This window comes from Antechinus flavipes, chromosome 2, assembly GCF_016432865.1.
Source record: "Antechinus flavipes isolate AdamAnt ecotype Samford, QLD, Australia chromosome 2, AdamAnt_v2, whole genome shotgun sequence".
Classification (NCBI taxonomy): Eukaryota; Metazoa; Chordata; class Mammalia; order Dasyuromorphia; family Dasyuridae; genus Antechinus; species Antechinus flavipes.
Genome location: NC_067399.1, coordinates 552589629 through 552606886, shown reverse-complemented (window position 1 = coordinate 552606886; position 17258 = coordinate 552589629). Strand labels below are relative to the sequence as shown.

The 17258-nt window shown below is 32.8% G+C and overlaps 1 protein-coding gene across 1 annotated transcript in view; it reads right to left on the bottom strand.

The window, feature by feature from the left end:
* Window positions 1-1800: 1800 nt before the first annotated feature.
* The window catches only part of CERS3 (ceramide synthase 3), a 76325-nt gene continuing 60867 nt past the window's right edge, over window positions 1801-17258 (bottom strand). Inside the window, exon 10 of the mRNA XM_051980993.1 lies at window positions 1801-4654. Within this exon, the coding sequence (XP_051836953.1) occupies window positions 4532-4654 (123 nt within the window). The 3' untranslated portion in view covers window positions 1801-4531. The remainder of the gene's footprint in view (window positions 4655-17258) is intronic.

Here is a 17258-nt window from a genome sequence, read left to right as displayed (position 1 = left end):
TTTATTATGAAAGGAACTTTCAAATGTATTTCTATAGCATGAAATCTATTCTGTTTGACCTCCTCTGAATGCTACACAACCAATCAAGGATCTTCCTTAAATTATGATGTTTAGAACCAAAAACAACATCCCAGATATGGTCTGATCTATGCCACGTGATTATTATCTTATTCCTGGAAACTATATTTCTCTTAGTGCTGTCAAGATCTCATTCATTTATTTGGTTCCCATATTATACTGTTGAATCATATTGAACACTTAAAATCCCATATCTTTTTTCAGAGAACCTTCTAATCATGCTTCCCTTAAAGGTGAAGCTGACTTTTAAACCTAAATATAAGACTATACCTTTAGCCCTAAATTCATTCAATTATGTTGAACTCAATGTTTTGACCTGTCAATATATATATTAGAATACTTACTCTGTTATCCAGTGATTTGTAGCAAAAGTAAATATACTTAAATGTCTCAGGATTAGATGTCTAACTTTGCCATTAGTGATAAAAAAGGAGAATCTGTTGCTTACAGATACTTAAGTGGTTGAAATGATCCTCAGTTAGTTACCCAGTTAATATTCTCATTCAATCCATAAGAATTTAAGTAGCATCACATGAGGTTCTCAAGAACAAGGGTGACAAGAAAAGGGAATGGAAGGAAACTGTATTGTGGAAGTGGAATCAACAAGGATTGGCAATTGGTTGGATGTTGGGGTGGAAAGTAAGGAAGAGTTAAAAGATCATTTCTAAATTGTGAACCAATTGCACACTTGTTTGTTCTGTCTCCATAGAAGTAGAGATGTTTAGAGAAAGGGTAGCTTTAGGGAAAAAAAATTATTTACATATTTAACAAGCTGTGTTTGAGATGCCTACTGGATAATCCTTTTGGAGAAATATAGCAGAATTCAGAGTTCAAAAGAGACTAAGTTTGGATTTGTAGATCTGGTTGTCATCTGCAAATAAATAATAATTAAACAGAGAAGGATTGATGAGATCACCATGAGAAAATATATAGAAAAAAATCCAAGTGTTCCTCAGTGAAGACCTAGAGGTAGAAGGTGGGACGTAGATTATGATCCAAAAAAAGACAGAAGAACCAGATAGGTAGATAGGAATATTTAGGAGAACCAGGAAAGAGCAGTTCGCAACAGTGGCAGATGCTACAAAGAAGCCAAGAAAGAGGGAGATTGAGAAAAGATTATTATATTTAGCAATTAAGAGACAGTCAACTTAAAGAATAAGGCAAAAAAAGGCAATATTTGTAAAATAAGGAATAATAATGTTTTAACCCATCATATAATTGTGTCCTGATCATATTTACTTAACAGGGTTGCTCTGAAAATGAAATGAGAAGATATGTAAAATATTTTGTAAACTTTAAAATACTATATAAATATCAGCTATTACTTTTGTTACTAGTGTTAGTAATAGAGCTCTACATCTACTTATTTAGAGAGTAGATGTTACTAGGAAACTAGCTAATGTAGTTCTTTGCAAAATGTATCAATTGTCTGGGGATGTTGAATATGTTGAATTATCACAAAGAAGCAGACATATTTTTGTCTTTATTTTAAGTTATTCTCTAACATTAAAATAATAATTCTTGATACTAAGGGTTGCATTATTTATGGCCTGTCTTATTTTTCCCTATAGAAACTTGTTATCTTTAAAATCAATCATAAAAATTAACACTTTCCTTTAAAGTAACACAATGCTAATAGGATTTTAGCATTAGATGATGTCAATATCCCAATTACTCTTTACATAAAAATGAGAAAAAAACACAAACTATCTACTAACCCAATTTCCTTTTCAAATTTTAATTTTAATTTTTAAACTAGAAAAGTAGGACTGGACACAGTGCACAAATTATGTTTGGGAATACATTTTAATACAAGCAAGCATATGTTATGTACAGTGACAAGACAAAAAGATATCTAGAAGAATTTAGTTACCCAAATGGAGACAATAAAGCAGGACAACAGTGTGTTTCTCCCCCTCCTCCCATTAAAAACTACTAAAATCATGAAGAAGTGTTTGTGAATTTATGTATATGCATATACAATTGCATATATATCACATATATTACAAATGCTATTGGGTACATAGAAGCAAATGTTATGATGGAAGATGAATATCCTCTTTGTTAAGCTATTTACTTATCTCATCCCACAAAAATACTTCTTTGGACATAAGATGTGTAAGGTCTTTGTTCTGGTTCAAAGTAGCTTTGTTTCTTTTTATATTTTTGGTTAGAAAGTTCAGAAATGTCTTTAGAGGTTTTTCAATGTCCTTCACATTCCAGGATGACATAGCAATCCTTATGTAAATGGCTACCTGGTCTCTACAATCCTATCTCCCATTTTTGTTCGATGCTGTGGTTAGAGTTTGCTAGGCCATTCATCAAAGGGAGATGATAAAGGTACCAACTGACACACGCAAACAAAATAAGAGCAATTGAAAGAAAAATGAATTCTGGTCAAAAGGAAAAAAAAAACTTTTACAAGTAAATTTCTGGTTACCAGCAAATCCAAGAATAGTTTAATATCATATAAATTAATCTCCAGGGAATTTGCCTTTGGGCAATAGGACTCCAAACATGAGTTTTCTAGGCAACTCCAGTAGAATGAAAGCTGTCTGAGAAGAGGAACGCTTTATTTTGTCTTTGTCTGCCTTGCACTAATGAATACATGTTGTATTGAATGAAATTCTCATTAAGAATGAAAACTCATTTTTCTAGCACCACGAAATCCATCAATACTCTATACTGCAAAAATGATTCCCATAATTTCTGCAGTTTCCCCTTTCATAACAATACATCCTTCAGAATATCCATCAATCTTCCAATAACCTCGCCAATGATTTGGCTTATCTCATTTGTATCCAGAATTTGCAACCTTTCCCATATTATTTCCAATGTTTTAAGCTTTTAAAAAAATTAGTATTTTGATTTTACCTCCCTAATGCAGATGAGGCAATTTAGCATGTGGGCTCAATATCTAGTGACTTCATTTGGTCACTCATTTTTCTATATATTCACTCAATTGCATATTTTATTTTAAAATTTTAAAAACGTATTTTAAAACTGTATTTTAAAATATTTTAAAATTATTTTGTAAATTTTTATTTTAATGCATTGGGAAATTCTACATAAAGGAAATCTAGAATAAGGTCTTTTTTATACCCCATCCCTAATGTATTTTAAAAACGGGAAGGCAAAAACAGGAAAGAAAGTCTTCCTCTTCCTTAATGGTTAATAGGTGACTGTTGACTTTCCACGAACTAGATGTGTATAGTAGACTCTATGGAAGACTGAATTAGACAATGAACTGCTGGTGTTGACTAACTGATCCACAGGCTATACAATAAAAGAAATCCAATGTCTCCAATGACATCTCCAGTATCTATTAGGTAGGTATAATTTCCTAGTGATAATCTTGCAAATGCCACAACATTAATAACTCATGAAGTCAAAAATAACTAAATACCACTAGGAGATATAACCTGAAAGAAAAGAAGGTGGAACAAATGATACCAGCTAGGACTATAGTAGAATTCTAATTCTTTCTCCTGTGTATCCCCAGTTCTACTTATGTTCCCTTAAGTCCTTATGGTGGCAAATAAAGGATGCAATTACCCTAGAAATGAGGGCCTTTGTTCCATGTGGGTAAAATTAGGTTCTAACTAGAAGTCTCCCCTCTCCTATCCTTCTGGTTGCTCATACTTTTATGTATTTTATAACTATATAAAATGCTTTAGTACAAAATTCCTGCATACAGTCCAACAAAGTCCAGGATAAAAGATATTTAAAAAAAAAAAAAACAACAGAACAACAAAAAACACACCAGAAAGCACGTTGTTAAATGGCTATCTGTGATATCAGAAGGAAAAGCATATAGATTCATTTTACACTATTGACATTAGAAGGAAATTCCTTTTCTATCTGCCTCGGATAGCTGACTAAATAAAAGCTGAACTGTGCCTTTCAAAATGTGTGGAATTATTATGAAAACTGAACAACATTCCAATCCTCTTCTTATTATGACTAAAGCTTATGTGAAGAAGTCCTGTTAATACTTCCAAAGTTATGGGTAAGTACCAATCAGATTCTGAAGGTAAGGGGATAAAAGAATGACAGATTTCTAAAAATCAAAATATCTGAAATGTAAGATTAACTTAATTATAATTTAAGCTTTTCTCTGGAGAAACTTTTAAAATTCTTGCTGAATTGAAGCCTTAAATGCTGTAAAATAATTAGGTAATGTTTCACACACCAATTTAAATGTTAAAAGAACAAAACCTCAAGATGACCAGCCCATTAACAAATTTTTCTTAAGCAAAAAAAAAAATAAAAATAAAAATAGGGTAGAAGGGGAGGCACTTTGGGGAATTGGGCTTCTCTCAAGGCTTTGCAAGCAGCAATAAATCCATCCATGGTACAGAAGAGCCTGTGATTCTCAGTTCTGTGCAGCACTTTGAGTTAGATGCCCCCACAAAATCAGACAGCACTACATGAGGGATTGTGGGGTTCAGACCTAATGGCCAGGCTGACCATTGGGAATTGGATTCCTGCCTGCCCCACGACCATTCTTCAAACACTCTGGTTCATCCTCTTCAGCAGAGTCTTCTTCATCATCACTTCTTACATCCTCAAGTTCCTAGGCAAAAAGGAAAAAATACACTATAAGCAAATGATCTTCAATATGTCATGAAGCACAGAACATGCTGAATTGAATATTTCAATACTTGGAGGAATTATATTTATAATATGTTTGGAAACAATCTCAAAACACAAATTGAAACCTCTATGACTTAATGAATCCTAATTTGATGTAATCCCAAAATGACTTTAATGAATATACTATCCTATCATTGGATTTCAGGGTTACCTCTCTTTAAGAATATACATTTTATGAAATTTTAAACATAAAAAGTGATATACTAGGGCTGAGATTCTTAGTTTTTTCAGGAAACTTTTGTCAGAATTATGTTTTTGAATAATTGATGAAAATGGTAAATTATATTGCAAATAACTATAAATTATATCATGTAATTAATAAATATATAATTGTGTTATGTACATATGAATATAATTATATCATGTTATATATTAACCTTTAACTAAAATTTACTATTTTATTCAATTATTTAAAACAATATGTGTATATATATATATATATATAGGCATGCATATATATATATATATATACACACAAATATACAATTTTATTTATATATTCCTCTCCAAGTTCATAGAAGCTCTGAAATCTAGCCAAAAACCTTTCTGGGGTCTGTGGACTTAAGTTTAAGAATCTCTGCATTAGGGATGGGGTATAAAAAAGACCTTATTCTAGATTTCCTTTATGTAGAATTTCCCAATGCATTAAAGCTTTCCTTAACAGGTTATTGGTGACTTCAGAGAAGTTAAAGAAAAGCTAAATGAAGGTGAAATAGCTCCAAAATTATGACCTAAGTTATTGGGAAATACTTGATTTATAAAAATACTTATTTTCTGGATAGATTCCCAGGGGCAAAGCTAAGATGGTGGAGTGAAACTAGGAAGTTGTTCAACCTTTCCCAGTTTCTCTTGAAAATAACATGAAACTAAATGTTTGAACAATCTGGAATGAAAGATACTACAAAGAAAAGGAATGAAACTATTCTCTGGCTCAAAATAGATTGGAAAGACTTCAAGAAAGGTCTGTCTCACTGGGGTAAAAGAGGTACTCAGCCTAGCTCAGGTAGTATCCAGGAAAGCCAGTGAAAGGGTCTTAATCACAGCAGATCAGCAACATAGACCCTAGGTTCTGGCTCAGTAGCAGAGCAGAGCAGATCAGTACAGTAGCCTCCAGTCCCAGCACAGAGGACATATCACCAGCCCTGGAAACCAGGAGAGAAAAAATAGGCAGGACTAGGCTGGGCTATCCCATGCTGTGAGCAAGACATCAAACACAAGGGGACCTTGTTCTCAAAAGTAAGCTCAAAGTTGCACAAGAAAGAAAAAGACATTAGGGGATGGAAAAAGGATTGTACTTGGAGAAGAGAAAAGGGGAGGTAAAATGAGATAAATTAGAATACATGAAGAGACACAAAAGATCTATTACAGTAGAGAAAAAGAAGGAAGGGAGAAGAGCATTGTCTGAAGTTTAATCTCATCAGTGTTACCTCAAAGAAGGAATAATATATTCACTCAATTGGTATAGAAATTTATCTTATAAGGAAGTGTAGGAGAAGAAAGGTAAAAGAAAATGGAGGGGCTAGATAGAAGGGAGGGCAAAAACAGTAAGAGAAAGAGGTAAGAGAAGAGAGGAGTGATAAAAGGAAGGGCAGATAGAGAGTGGGGTGGTTTAGAAACACAACAATAAGGAGAAACAGGATGGAAACAGAGGGAAAAAATGCACATAGGAGAGAAAATAGAATGGAGAAAAATATACAACTGGTAATCATAACTATGAATGTGAAAAGAATGAATAATCCCATAAAATAGAAGCAAATAGCAGCCTGGATTAAAAACTAGAATCCTACAATATATTGCTTATAAAACATACATTTGAAACAAAGAGATACCTACAGAGTAAGAATAAAAGACAGGAGCAGAATTTATTATGTTTCAGATGAAGCAAAAAAATCAGGGGTATCGACTCTGATCTCAGACAAAGCAAAAGCAAAAATAGATCTAATTAAAAGAAATAAGGAAGGAAACTACATCTTGTTAAAAAGTGCCATAGACAATGAAGTGATATCAATACTAAACATATATCCACTAAGTAATACAGCATCCAAATTCTAAGAGAAGTTAAGCCATTTACAAGAAGAAATGGACAGCACAACTACATTAGTGGGAGACCTCCAACTCTCTCTCAGAAGTAGATAAATCTAACCATAAAATAAACAAGAAAGAAACTAGGGAGGTTAATGGAATCCTAGAAAACATAAATATGATATATCTCTGGAGAAAATTGAATGGGAACAGAAAGGAATATACCTTTTTCTCAGCAATATGTGGCATCTACACAAAAAAATGTATTAGGACATAAAAACCTCACAGTCAAATTCAGAAAGGCAAAAATAGTAAATGCTTCTTTTTTCTGACCATGATACAACAAAATTATATTCAACAAAGGGTCAGGGAAAGATAGACTAAGAGCCAATTGAACATTTAATAATATAATTCTAAAGTATGAGAAGGTCAAACAGCAAATCATAGAAACATCAATAATTTCATCCAAGAGGATGACAATAATAATACAATATGCCAAAACTTATGGGATAGAACCAAAGCATTTCTTAAGGAAAATTTTACATTTCTAAATAGTTACATGAATAAAGAAAAAAGGGATCAATGGACTGAACAAGCAACTAAAAAAGCTAGAAAAAGAACAAGTTTAAAACCCCCAAATAAACATCAAATTAGAAATTCTGAAAATCTAACAGAGATTAATAAAATTGAAAGTAAGAAAATTATCGAACTGATCAATAAAAGAGTTGGTTTTATGAAAAACAACAACATATATGAAACTTTGGTTAATTTGATTAGAAAAAGGAAAGGGAAAAATCAAATTACCAGCATCAAAAATGAAAAGGATAAATACATCAATGAAGAAGAAATTAAAGCAATAATTAGGAGCAACTTTTCCCAACTGTAAGTGAACAAAATTGATAATCTAATTGAAATGGATGAATATTTACAAAAATATGAATTGCCCAAATTAACACAAGGCGACAGAAACTAGACATTGACCCATACTTAACACCATACACCAAGATAAGGTCAAAATGGGTTCATGACCTAAACATAAAGAATGAGATTATAAATAAATTAGAGGAACACAGGATAGTTTACCTCTCAGACCTGTGGAAGGAAGGAATTTATGACCAAAGAAGAACTAGATATCATTACTGATCACAAAATAGAAAATTTTGATTATATCAAAATGAAAAGTTTTTGTACAAACAAAACTAATGCAGACAAGATTAGAAGGGAAGCAATAAGCTGGGAAAATATTTTTACAGTCAAAGGTTTTAATAAAGGTCTCATTTCCAAAATATACAGAGAATTGACTCTAATTTATAAGAAATCAAGCCAATTGATAAATGATCAAAGGATATAAACAGACAATTCTCAGAGGAAGAAATTGGAACTATTTCTAGCCATATGAAAAGATGCTCCAAGTCACTATTAATCAGAGAAATACAAATTAAGCAACTCTGAGATATCACTACACACCTGTCAGACTGGCTAGAATGACAGAGAAAGATAATGTGGAATGTTGGAGGGGATGTGGGAAAACAGGAACACTAATACATTGTTGGTGGAATTGTGAATACATCCAACCATTCTGGAGAGCGATTTGGAACTATGCTCAAAAAATTATCAAACTATGCATACCCTTTGATCCAGCAGTGTTTCTACTGGGCTTATATCCCAAAGAGATCATAAAGAAGGGAAAGGGACCCGTATGTGCAAGAATGTTTGTGGCAGCCCTCTTTGTAGTGGCTAGAAACTGGAAAGTGAGTACTGATGCCCATCAATTGGAGAATGACTGAATAAAATGTGATATATGAATATTATAGAATATTATTGTTTGGTAAGAAATGACCAACAGGATGATTTCAGAAAGGCCTGGAGAGACTTACACAAACTGATGCTGAGTGAAACGAGCGGGGCCAGGAGACCATTATGTATTTCAACAACAATACTATATGATGATCAATTCTGATGGACCTGGCCATCTTCAGCAATGAGATGAACCAAATCAGTTCCAATGGAACAGTAATGAACTGAACCAGCTACGCCCAGTGAAAGAACTCTGGGAGATGACTAAGAACCATTACATTGAATTCCCAATCCCTATATTTTCCATTGGTTCTGTACTGTTCTCAAACATGTCCATTTCCTTCATTTATTATAATCCCTCTTTATGCTGTCATCTTGCTCAAGCTATTGTCATAACATCTTTTCTTCCATTTGTATCCAAACTCCTTGGAAATGCCATCTTTACTTATTGCCCCCATTTTTCTTCCTTTCATTCCTCAACTCTTTGCAATCTGGCTTCCAAACTCATTACTCAATTAAAACTGATCTCTCTAAAGTTTCCAATAATGTTTTAATTGCCAAAATTTATGGTCTTTTCTCAGTCTTCATTCTTCTTAATATTGATTATTTGAGACCACTGACTGTCCTTTCCTCCTGAATCATTTCTCATTTTGCCTCACAGTATTAGTCTTTCCTTAAGCTTGAGCTTCATCTCCTGTATGAAACCTTTCCTGATTCCATCCAACTGCTAAATGCCATGAACCTTCAAAGTTCTTTGTATTTATTAACTTTATATTTATACTATAAATACTTCTCTGTTTACCTGTCATGTCTTCTATAAGAATATAAGTTTTTTTTTTTTTTTAATAAGTAGCAATTGTGTAATTCTTTCTTCTAGCATTTCCAGAACTTAGCTGAATGACTAAGACTAAGTGCTTGTTGATTGAGAAGACAGACACTGGACTCAGGGAATGAATTAAGAATCTATTGCTAAGACAAGACCAGAACTAGATGCAAAATAGGGATATTGGAAGGGATGAAATTGATAGGAAAGATACTGTCTTTAGAAGAAATAGTCCTCTCTGCTTGGTGTCTTGGAATAAAGTGCAGGGAGAATACAAAACTGACAACTTTTTAAACAAATTTTTATTGATGCATCTTGCTTTTATATCATTATCATTTCTGAGTATCCAATTTCTCATTCCTTTACTCCTATCCCCACCAAACTGAATTCTCCCTTAAAAAGTTGAGCAGCAATAAATGATACCATCACTATGTCTTACAGGGTAGTCAATATTCTGCTCTCATAGTTCCTTCCCTCTGGGCCAAAAGAAGGGGAATAAATTTCATTGTCTCTTCGTTTGGACAATTTTTGTTTTTTGAAAACTATGATAGATTTTCAGGAATATATTAAATATGTCAAGTAAGGTATTTCAATGAAGGTTATGACTTTTTGCCTGGCTGAAACCCTGTTTTGTGTGTCATGTTGCTTTGTATACCATTCCTCATTATGGTTTATGTTAACAATTCAAACTTGCAATTGAAAAAAAAAAGAAAAAACTGAGACTCTAAAACAGAAGAATCATGTGGTATCATATCAATAATGTTTCCTTTTTTCTAATATAATTTTAATCCTAACTTTTTATAATAATACAACATTTCATTTTCTACTCGAATATAGTAAAACACAAATATGAAATTATTATTTGGTTAAAGTATCTATTTGCCCTAATGATGATGAAACATGTATAATTTCCAATAATCATGTATTTACATAGAAATTACAATGTTAAAATTGCTGTTTATGTTTTGAAGGTTTTAAATAAATCTCTCAAAATATCTCAAAAATTCTTTCCAGTTACAGTAAAATCTATCAATAGGAGAATTAAAATGTGTCTTGATAGAAGAATGAATTTTCTACATAAGTGAAGCTTATAATTTTAAGCACTAAAACTTTTTTGATTTCTAATATTAATTTTTTCAAAAATGTATTACATAATTATATATTTTCCTACTTTCTATACAGAATACTGACTATAATTCAATCCCTTCCTCAAAGATTCAAGTTGGTGAATAACAACAATTATTCTACTATGCTCACATTTAAAGATGATATCAAGCAGCCACTCAAGCTATATAGAGTTGTTTGTGCACATAACTTGTAACTTTGCTTTTTTGGCAGATGATTTTTATGCTTTTATGTCTTCTCATTTCTCTCTGTTTCAATATTCTTATTTCTAGCAGTTCATTTCACACTTAATCTTTCTAATCTACTGTCCGCAAAAGACACTGAAGCACGGTAGGAGAAAAACCAGATAATCAGGCCTGTTAAATCAACAATCTTAATTTAACACGCAGGCTGGTTGTCTCCTCTTTTGTGGAGTAAAATTCATAGTCTTTGTGCTATTTTCCTTACTTCCATTAATTCTGGTATTTGTAGCTAGAGAACCAATAGCTGAAGGTGTCAAAAAAAATCTAACAAAAACATAAATGAAGTATTATTAGTACTAGTATATCATGCCTCTTAAACAATGTATTTAAGAAATTTAAAAGACAGATAAGTAGATGCAAACCATCAAGTGCCAGAATTAGGGTTCTCTGATTTTACTTCCTATTGCAGTTTTAGTCACGGGGATTATAACTGAGAAAGAAGGAAAGTCCTTTTACTTGATATAAAATTTATGCCTTATTTATGTTATTTCGGAAAGCATATGCTCTAATCCCAATAAATACTTTTTGACTAACTATAGTATAGTTAAAATAGATTAGTTCAAGACTGCTTTTTGTCTTATCTAAACAAAAAATTATGCCTCCCTCGGAAGAATCACTTTACTAAAAAAAAAAAAAAAAAAAAAAAACATGTTATTTTTGTTTTTTGATGGAAGTTATGTGCTGTTATTCAATAAGTAGGATTTTTGGAAGAATAATGGTAAACCTAAGGAAGTGAGAATGATCATGACAGATCTGGTCTCATTTTACAAGCAACGGGCAGACAAAAGGTGATGGAAATGATTAAGAGGCACAGACAGACATTACAGAAATTGAACTTGGATGCTATGCATGACCAAAGCTGTATACTACCACTTAACATTAAGGATGGTTTTCACATATCTCTATTAAACCCAAATTCTAAAGAAAAAAATACTAAAAGAAAAAGAGAGGAAGACTAAGGAGATCTTTGGAGGCTGTTCCCTCACACCTCATTTTTCCAAGATGACATCCTTGACCATATGAATCACATTTTCTCTTTATACCCTGCAGACTGAAACTGACCTCCACTGGAGAGTTGTGTGTGTGTGTGTGTGTGTGTGTGTGTGTGTGTGTGTGTGTGGAGGGATTTGCAACTGAAAACCTTCTTTTGTATACTAGGTTTCCATGCAAACAGTATAGAGCTTGAAAAAAAAAAAAAAAAACCCAAGCACACTCTGTTGGCTTAATCACTGAAAATAAACTTCCTGGGGCTCTTCTCTAGAAGTACTATTCTTTTCCTGAACAACATGGAAAGGGTCTCAAAATAAACAAGTCTCATTGTAAACAATAAGGAATAAACTTGGCACTTCATCAGTTAAAAGGGAAAAGAGAAAGACAACCTTTCCTTGACAGCTGTGAGTTTGGATTCTTATTGGGATTTTCCTCAGAAGTCTTTCAGAAAAAGAGCCACACTTGACATTTGGGCTCATTGATCTGTACACTGCACTAGGGTTTATTTTTATATTTTGTCTTCTTTCTCCAAGATTTTTTGGGAGCAGAGAAATATATAGAACACAAGTTAAGATAAAAAAGTAAAATCTAACATAGAATGATAGCTGTAAACATTCATTTGGAAACTGATCTCTATGATACATTCAGGAAAAGGGCTAAACACCAATGAAATGAGACTAGTGAAAAAGAAAAAAGCTAATCCTTTAATAGTTCCTGATGGCTTGAAATTTGCTAGGATGCAAGTGAATACACATCTTCAAAAGACAGTTATTTACTGGAAAAGGCAATGGCCTAAAAATTAGGAAACAGGAGGTTTGGCCCCTGCTGCCAAGTAGTTATAATGGTCCCTTGACTTACAATAGATCCTCCAGTATATTCAATGATTTTTACTCAGATTTCATCCTATTTGTCTGATCTTTGTGCATTTTGACACTGATAATCAATCTCTTTCCTTATTTAGCTTCTATAACTGCTATCTCCTACTTTTCTCCCTACATAGCTGATCCATGATCCTCAATGTCTTTTGCTGGAACCCCATCTATTTCCTATTCTACATGAGTTCTCTCAGGGCCCTGCCATAGGCCTTCAACTTTTCTTTCTTTCCACTTTCTCCTTTACTAACCTCATTGACTCTCATGGGTTTAATTAAAACCTCTATATAAATGATACACATATATTTATGTGCATGTGTGTGTTTATAGTATATGTTATGAATTTAGAATTCAAGAGAAAAATTAAGGTTATATACATACAGGCACACACAAATATATGTATATGCATATATATCCAAATATACCATATAGAATATACATATATGTGTGTGTGTATACATACATATTTATAAGTGTGTTACATATACACCTACCCCTAATTTTTCTCCTGAATTTTAAGCCCTCCCTGTAAATTGCCTGTTAGATATCTTCAGATGGATGTACCATCAGCTTCTCAAACTAAACATGTGCTGATCAAAATTCATCATCTTCCCAGATAAACTTAACCTTCTTCTAAAGTTCCCAGTTTCTGTAAAAGGCATCACCATCCTTCCAGTAACCTAGATTCATAAACTTGGAGAAACACTTGATTCTTCCCTCTCCCTTACATTCCCTATATTTAAATAATTGCTAGATTTTCCTCCTCAGCATCTCAATTCTTTCCACCCAGAAATTCTCTATTCTAGGTTAATCTTTGATCCTTTCTTCAGGACTAATGCAAGCGCCTCCATATTGGCTTCCACACTTCATGTATCACCCTTTTCCAACTCTCAACTGCCAAAAACCTCTAACAGCTTCTGACTGCCTTTATAATAAAATACAATAATCAGCCTAGACTTTCTGGTGCTCTGTAATATGGTTCCTACCTATCTATTCATCCCAATATCTCTACAATTCAATCAAACTTGTGATTTCATTGTTGTACTACATCCTTGCATTCCCACAAACCATCCCCAAGCTTGGAATGTAATTTACTTTCATCTCAGGTTCTCAAAATCTTTTTCTTCCTTCAAACATCAGCCTTCACTTTTATTTGCTTAATAACATACTTGTATTCTTTGCCAAAAGACTAAAGTTGGTTGGTTAGTTGGTTAATTTTCCTTTATTCTCGGAGAAGACCAAAATGACAGCACTGTATTAAAGTCAAGTTAGTGTGTCCAACTGTGGCTGATTAGATCAATATTTACTCAGAATATTTTGCCACAGATTGAACACAAATACTTTCTATGTTTTTTATCCCAAAGAGATCATAAAAAAGGGAAAAGGGCCCACATGTACAAAATTGTTTGTGGCAGCCCTTTTTGTAGTGACAAGAAAATGGAAATTGAGTGGATGCCCATCAGTTGGGGAATGGCTGATTAAGTTATAATGGAATATTATTGTTTTATAAGAAATAATGAGCAGACTGATTTCAGAAAAGTCTGGAAAGACCTGATGCTGAGTGATGTGAACCAAGAGAATGCTGTACACACTAAAAAGATTATGTGATGATCAACTGTTAAGGACTTAGCTCTTCTCAACAATGCAGTGATCCAAGGCAATTGTAATATGTTTGGGACAGAAAATATCATCCTCGTGCAGAGAAAGAGCTATAAGATTGAATGTGGATTGAAGCATAGTATTTTCACCTTTTTTGTTTTTTTTTTCTTTCTCATGTTTTCTTTCTCTTTTTGGTCTGATTTTTCATGTACAACATGACAAATATGAAAATGTGTTTAAAAGGATTGCATAAATTTAACCTATATATCAGATTGCTTGCTGTCTTTGTGGGGTGAGGAGAGGTAAGGGAGGCATGGAGAAAAATTTGGAATATAAAGTCTTACAAAAACAAATGTTGAAAATTATCTTAATGTATATTAGAAAAAGTAAAATATTATTGAAAATAAAATAAAAACAAAACAAAACAATAAATAATTCCTATGAATATTTGGGGTGAATTCTCTAATTTTGAACATCTCAAATTTCTTTTCAGCTAATTCAGTTCTGCTTTGCTCATACAGTATAGCATCTTCTCTCGTGAGGGCATGCCATGGTGGGCAGTCCTGTGCCAGTGCCTCCCATGTCATAAAATCAATTCTGAAATCTTTAAGAGAAGTCTTAAGAATGTCCTTGTATCACTTTTTCTGACTATTTTTTGAGCCCTTGTCCTATATGAGTTCTCCATAAAATAGTTAATATCATATTCCTTGATAACAGAGCCCAATTCATTCCTATCTTTGTGGCCTTAACTCTTACCTCTTCGTGGTATTTGTGGAATTAAACAACTGAGCTACAATAACATTGAAAAATCATTTACAAAATCATAAAATCTTAGAATCACAGAATTTTAGAGTTATTAAAGACTTTAGAAGACAACAGTCCAATTCTTATCTAAAAACAATCCCCATTATAACATAACTGACTAGTGGTCATGCAACCTCAGCTTGGATGAAGAAGAAGCCATCATCTCCTGAAAAGTACCATTCAACTTGCTACACCTTGAATTTTTCAGTAGTTTTTCTTGACATCAAAACTAAATTGTCCTAATTCCTTCAACCAGTTTTATCTTTCAATGCCTTAGTTCACACATCTGTAAAATGAGGAAATAGCTTAATTCTAAGTCCCATCCTGACTTTAAAGACAATAATTCTGTTACTTGTGGTGACCTCGACTTTATGGTTCCAATCACTTTAAAGTCCCACTTTAACTCTTATAAAATCACAGAATAAGGGCTTTTATAGTTCTAAATCTGAAGTTTATATTCACACTACTTACTGATCCATTACAATCTTCTCTGAAGAGAAAAACTTATAGGGCAATCTAGCTGAAATAATGGTCATCACAAGTACCATCCCCACCATAATAATAGGTAAAAAATATCATGGAAGAGAAAATGGTCAAGGTCTAGAGAAAGGAATAGAAGGATTCTACATTCTATAAAAAGAAAGTACAATGAAGTTGTCTGACCAATTGCAACCTTATAGACTTTGCACAAAAATGTAAATATCTCTAACAATTATATTCATTTGTTTGCAAGTACAACTAGAAAGACCATTTTAAATCAGTGATTTAAAAAAATGTCCTCTACAGTATTAAAACATTCAAGAAAAAGTTAGTAAGCAACTACTATATATAAAGAAATAAGGATTCAAAGATGAAAAAAAAAAAAAACAACAATACAGTCCATGCCCTCAAAGCATGAAATCTAATGGGATACACCATGTTCATTCACAGAGGTGTATAAGGGCATGGAATAACCCTGAACTATGTGCTCTGGGAACATTTGAAAGATTATTTTCAGTAAGTTAGATTATAGAAGACAATGCCAAGAGATGGCACCCAGGCCTCAAACAAAAGGAAAGATTTCAACTGATGAAAATATGGAGAAAGGACATTAGAGACAGATTGCATGAATGTACTGAAAAGATAGATTGAAGACCAAAATTGATAAACATCTAGTAGTCCAGTTTTGATGAATTATATTTCATTTGATAGAAAGTGAGAGAAAAAAAAACAAGGAAGATATATGAGAGCCAGACTCTGGAGGGAATTAAGTGCTAACCATAGAGAATTAAGTGCTTTATAAATGATGGGAAGGAAGGCAAGGTTTTTGAAAAAGGAAGTAGAGCACGATCAGATCCCTGAAGAAAGATTAATTTGGCACCTATTAAAAAAAAAAAAACTAGAGGAGGAGAAAATGAAGTCAGGGAGAGGTGAAGTACATCTAATCTGTAAATTAATTAGAGATCAATATAAAATGTATCTAAATAATTATAATGTTTCAGCTATTTTTAATTTATTCTTTTGGCTACACAGGAAATTAATCTGATTGGTTATGAGGAATAAACTGATCAATAAAACCACCAAGTCAGTATTAATTTTAAGAATTGTCTGGACCCTTTATTATATGAGGTTAAAGGACAAAAGAAATAGGATTTCAGAAATGGGTAGAATAACAGCACAGAATGACATAATCAAAATAAAACTTGGAATCAAAGAAGTTGGAGCCAGAAGAAACTTAAGAGATAATTTAATATAACTCTTCACTTCAGAGATGAAAATTTCAAGGCACTGAAGCACTACTTAAGAATACATAGCATAATTCAAATCAATTCTACAAATAGTTAGATCAAGTCCCTGTTAAGTGCAAGCTAATATCTGAGGTGCTGAGGATATGAAGACAAGATTGAAACAAGTCCTTTGCAGAGGGATTATATTCTACTGGAGGAAGGATATAGATAAACTGGAGAGCATTCAGAAAATATCAATCAGAATGAAGGGTCTCAGAATCACACAAATGAAAATTATATGAAGAAACCAGAGATGTTTAACCCAGAGAAGAAAAACCTTAAGGGTATGTGATGGATATGTTCAGATTATCTGAAGAATTGTTTTATGTGGAATTAAGTATTAGATTTATTCTGTTGACTTCAGGTGACAGATGTAGAATTTATGAGTGGAAATTGCAAAAGAGTTAATTTAGGTTTATTTTTAAGAAAGCTCTAACAAGAGCTCTGTAAATGTGGAATGGGTGTTTGGGGGTGTTAGTTGGTT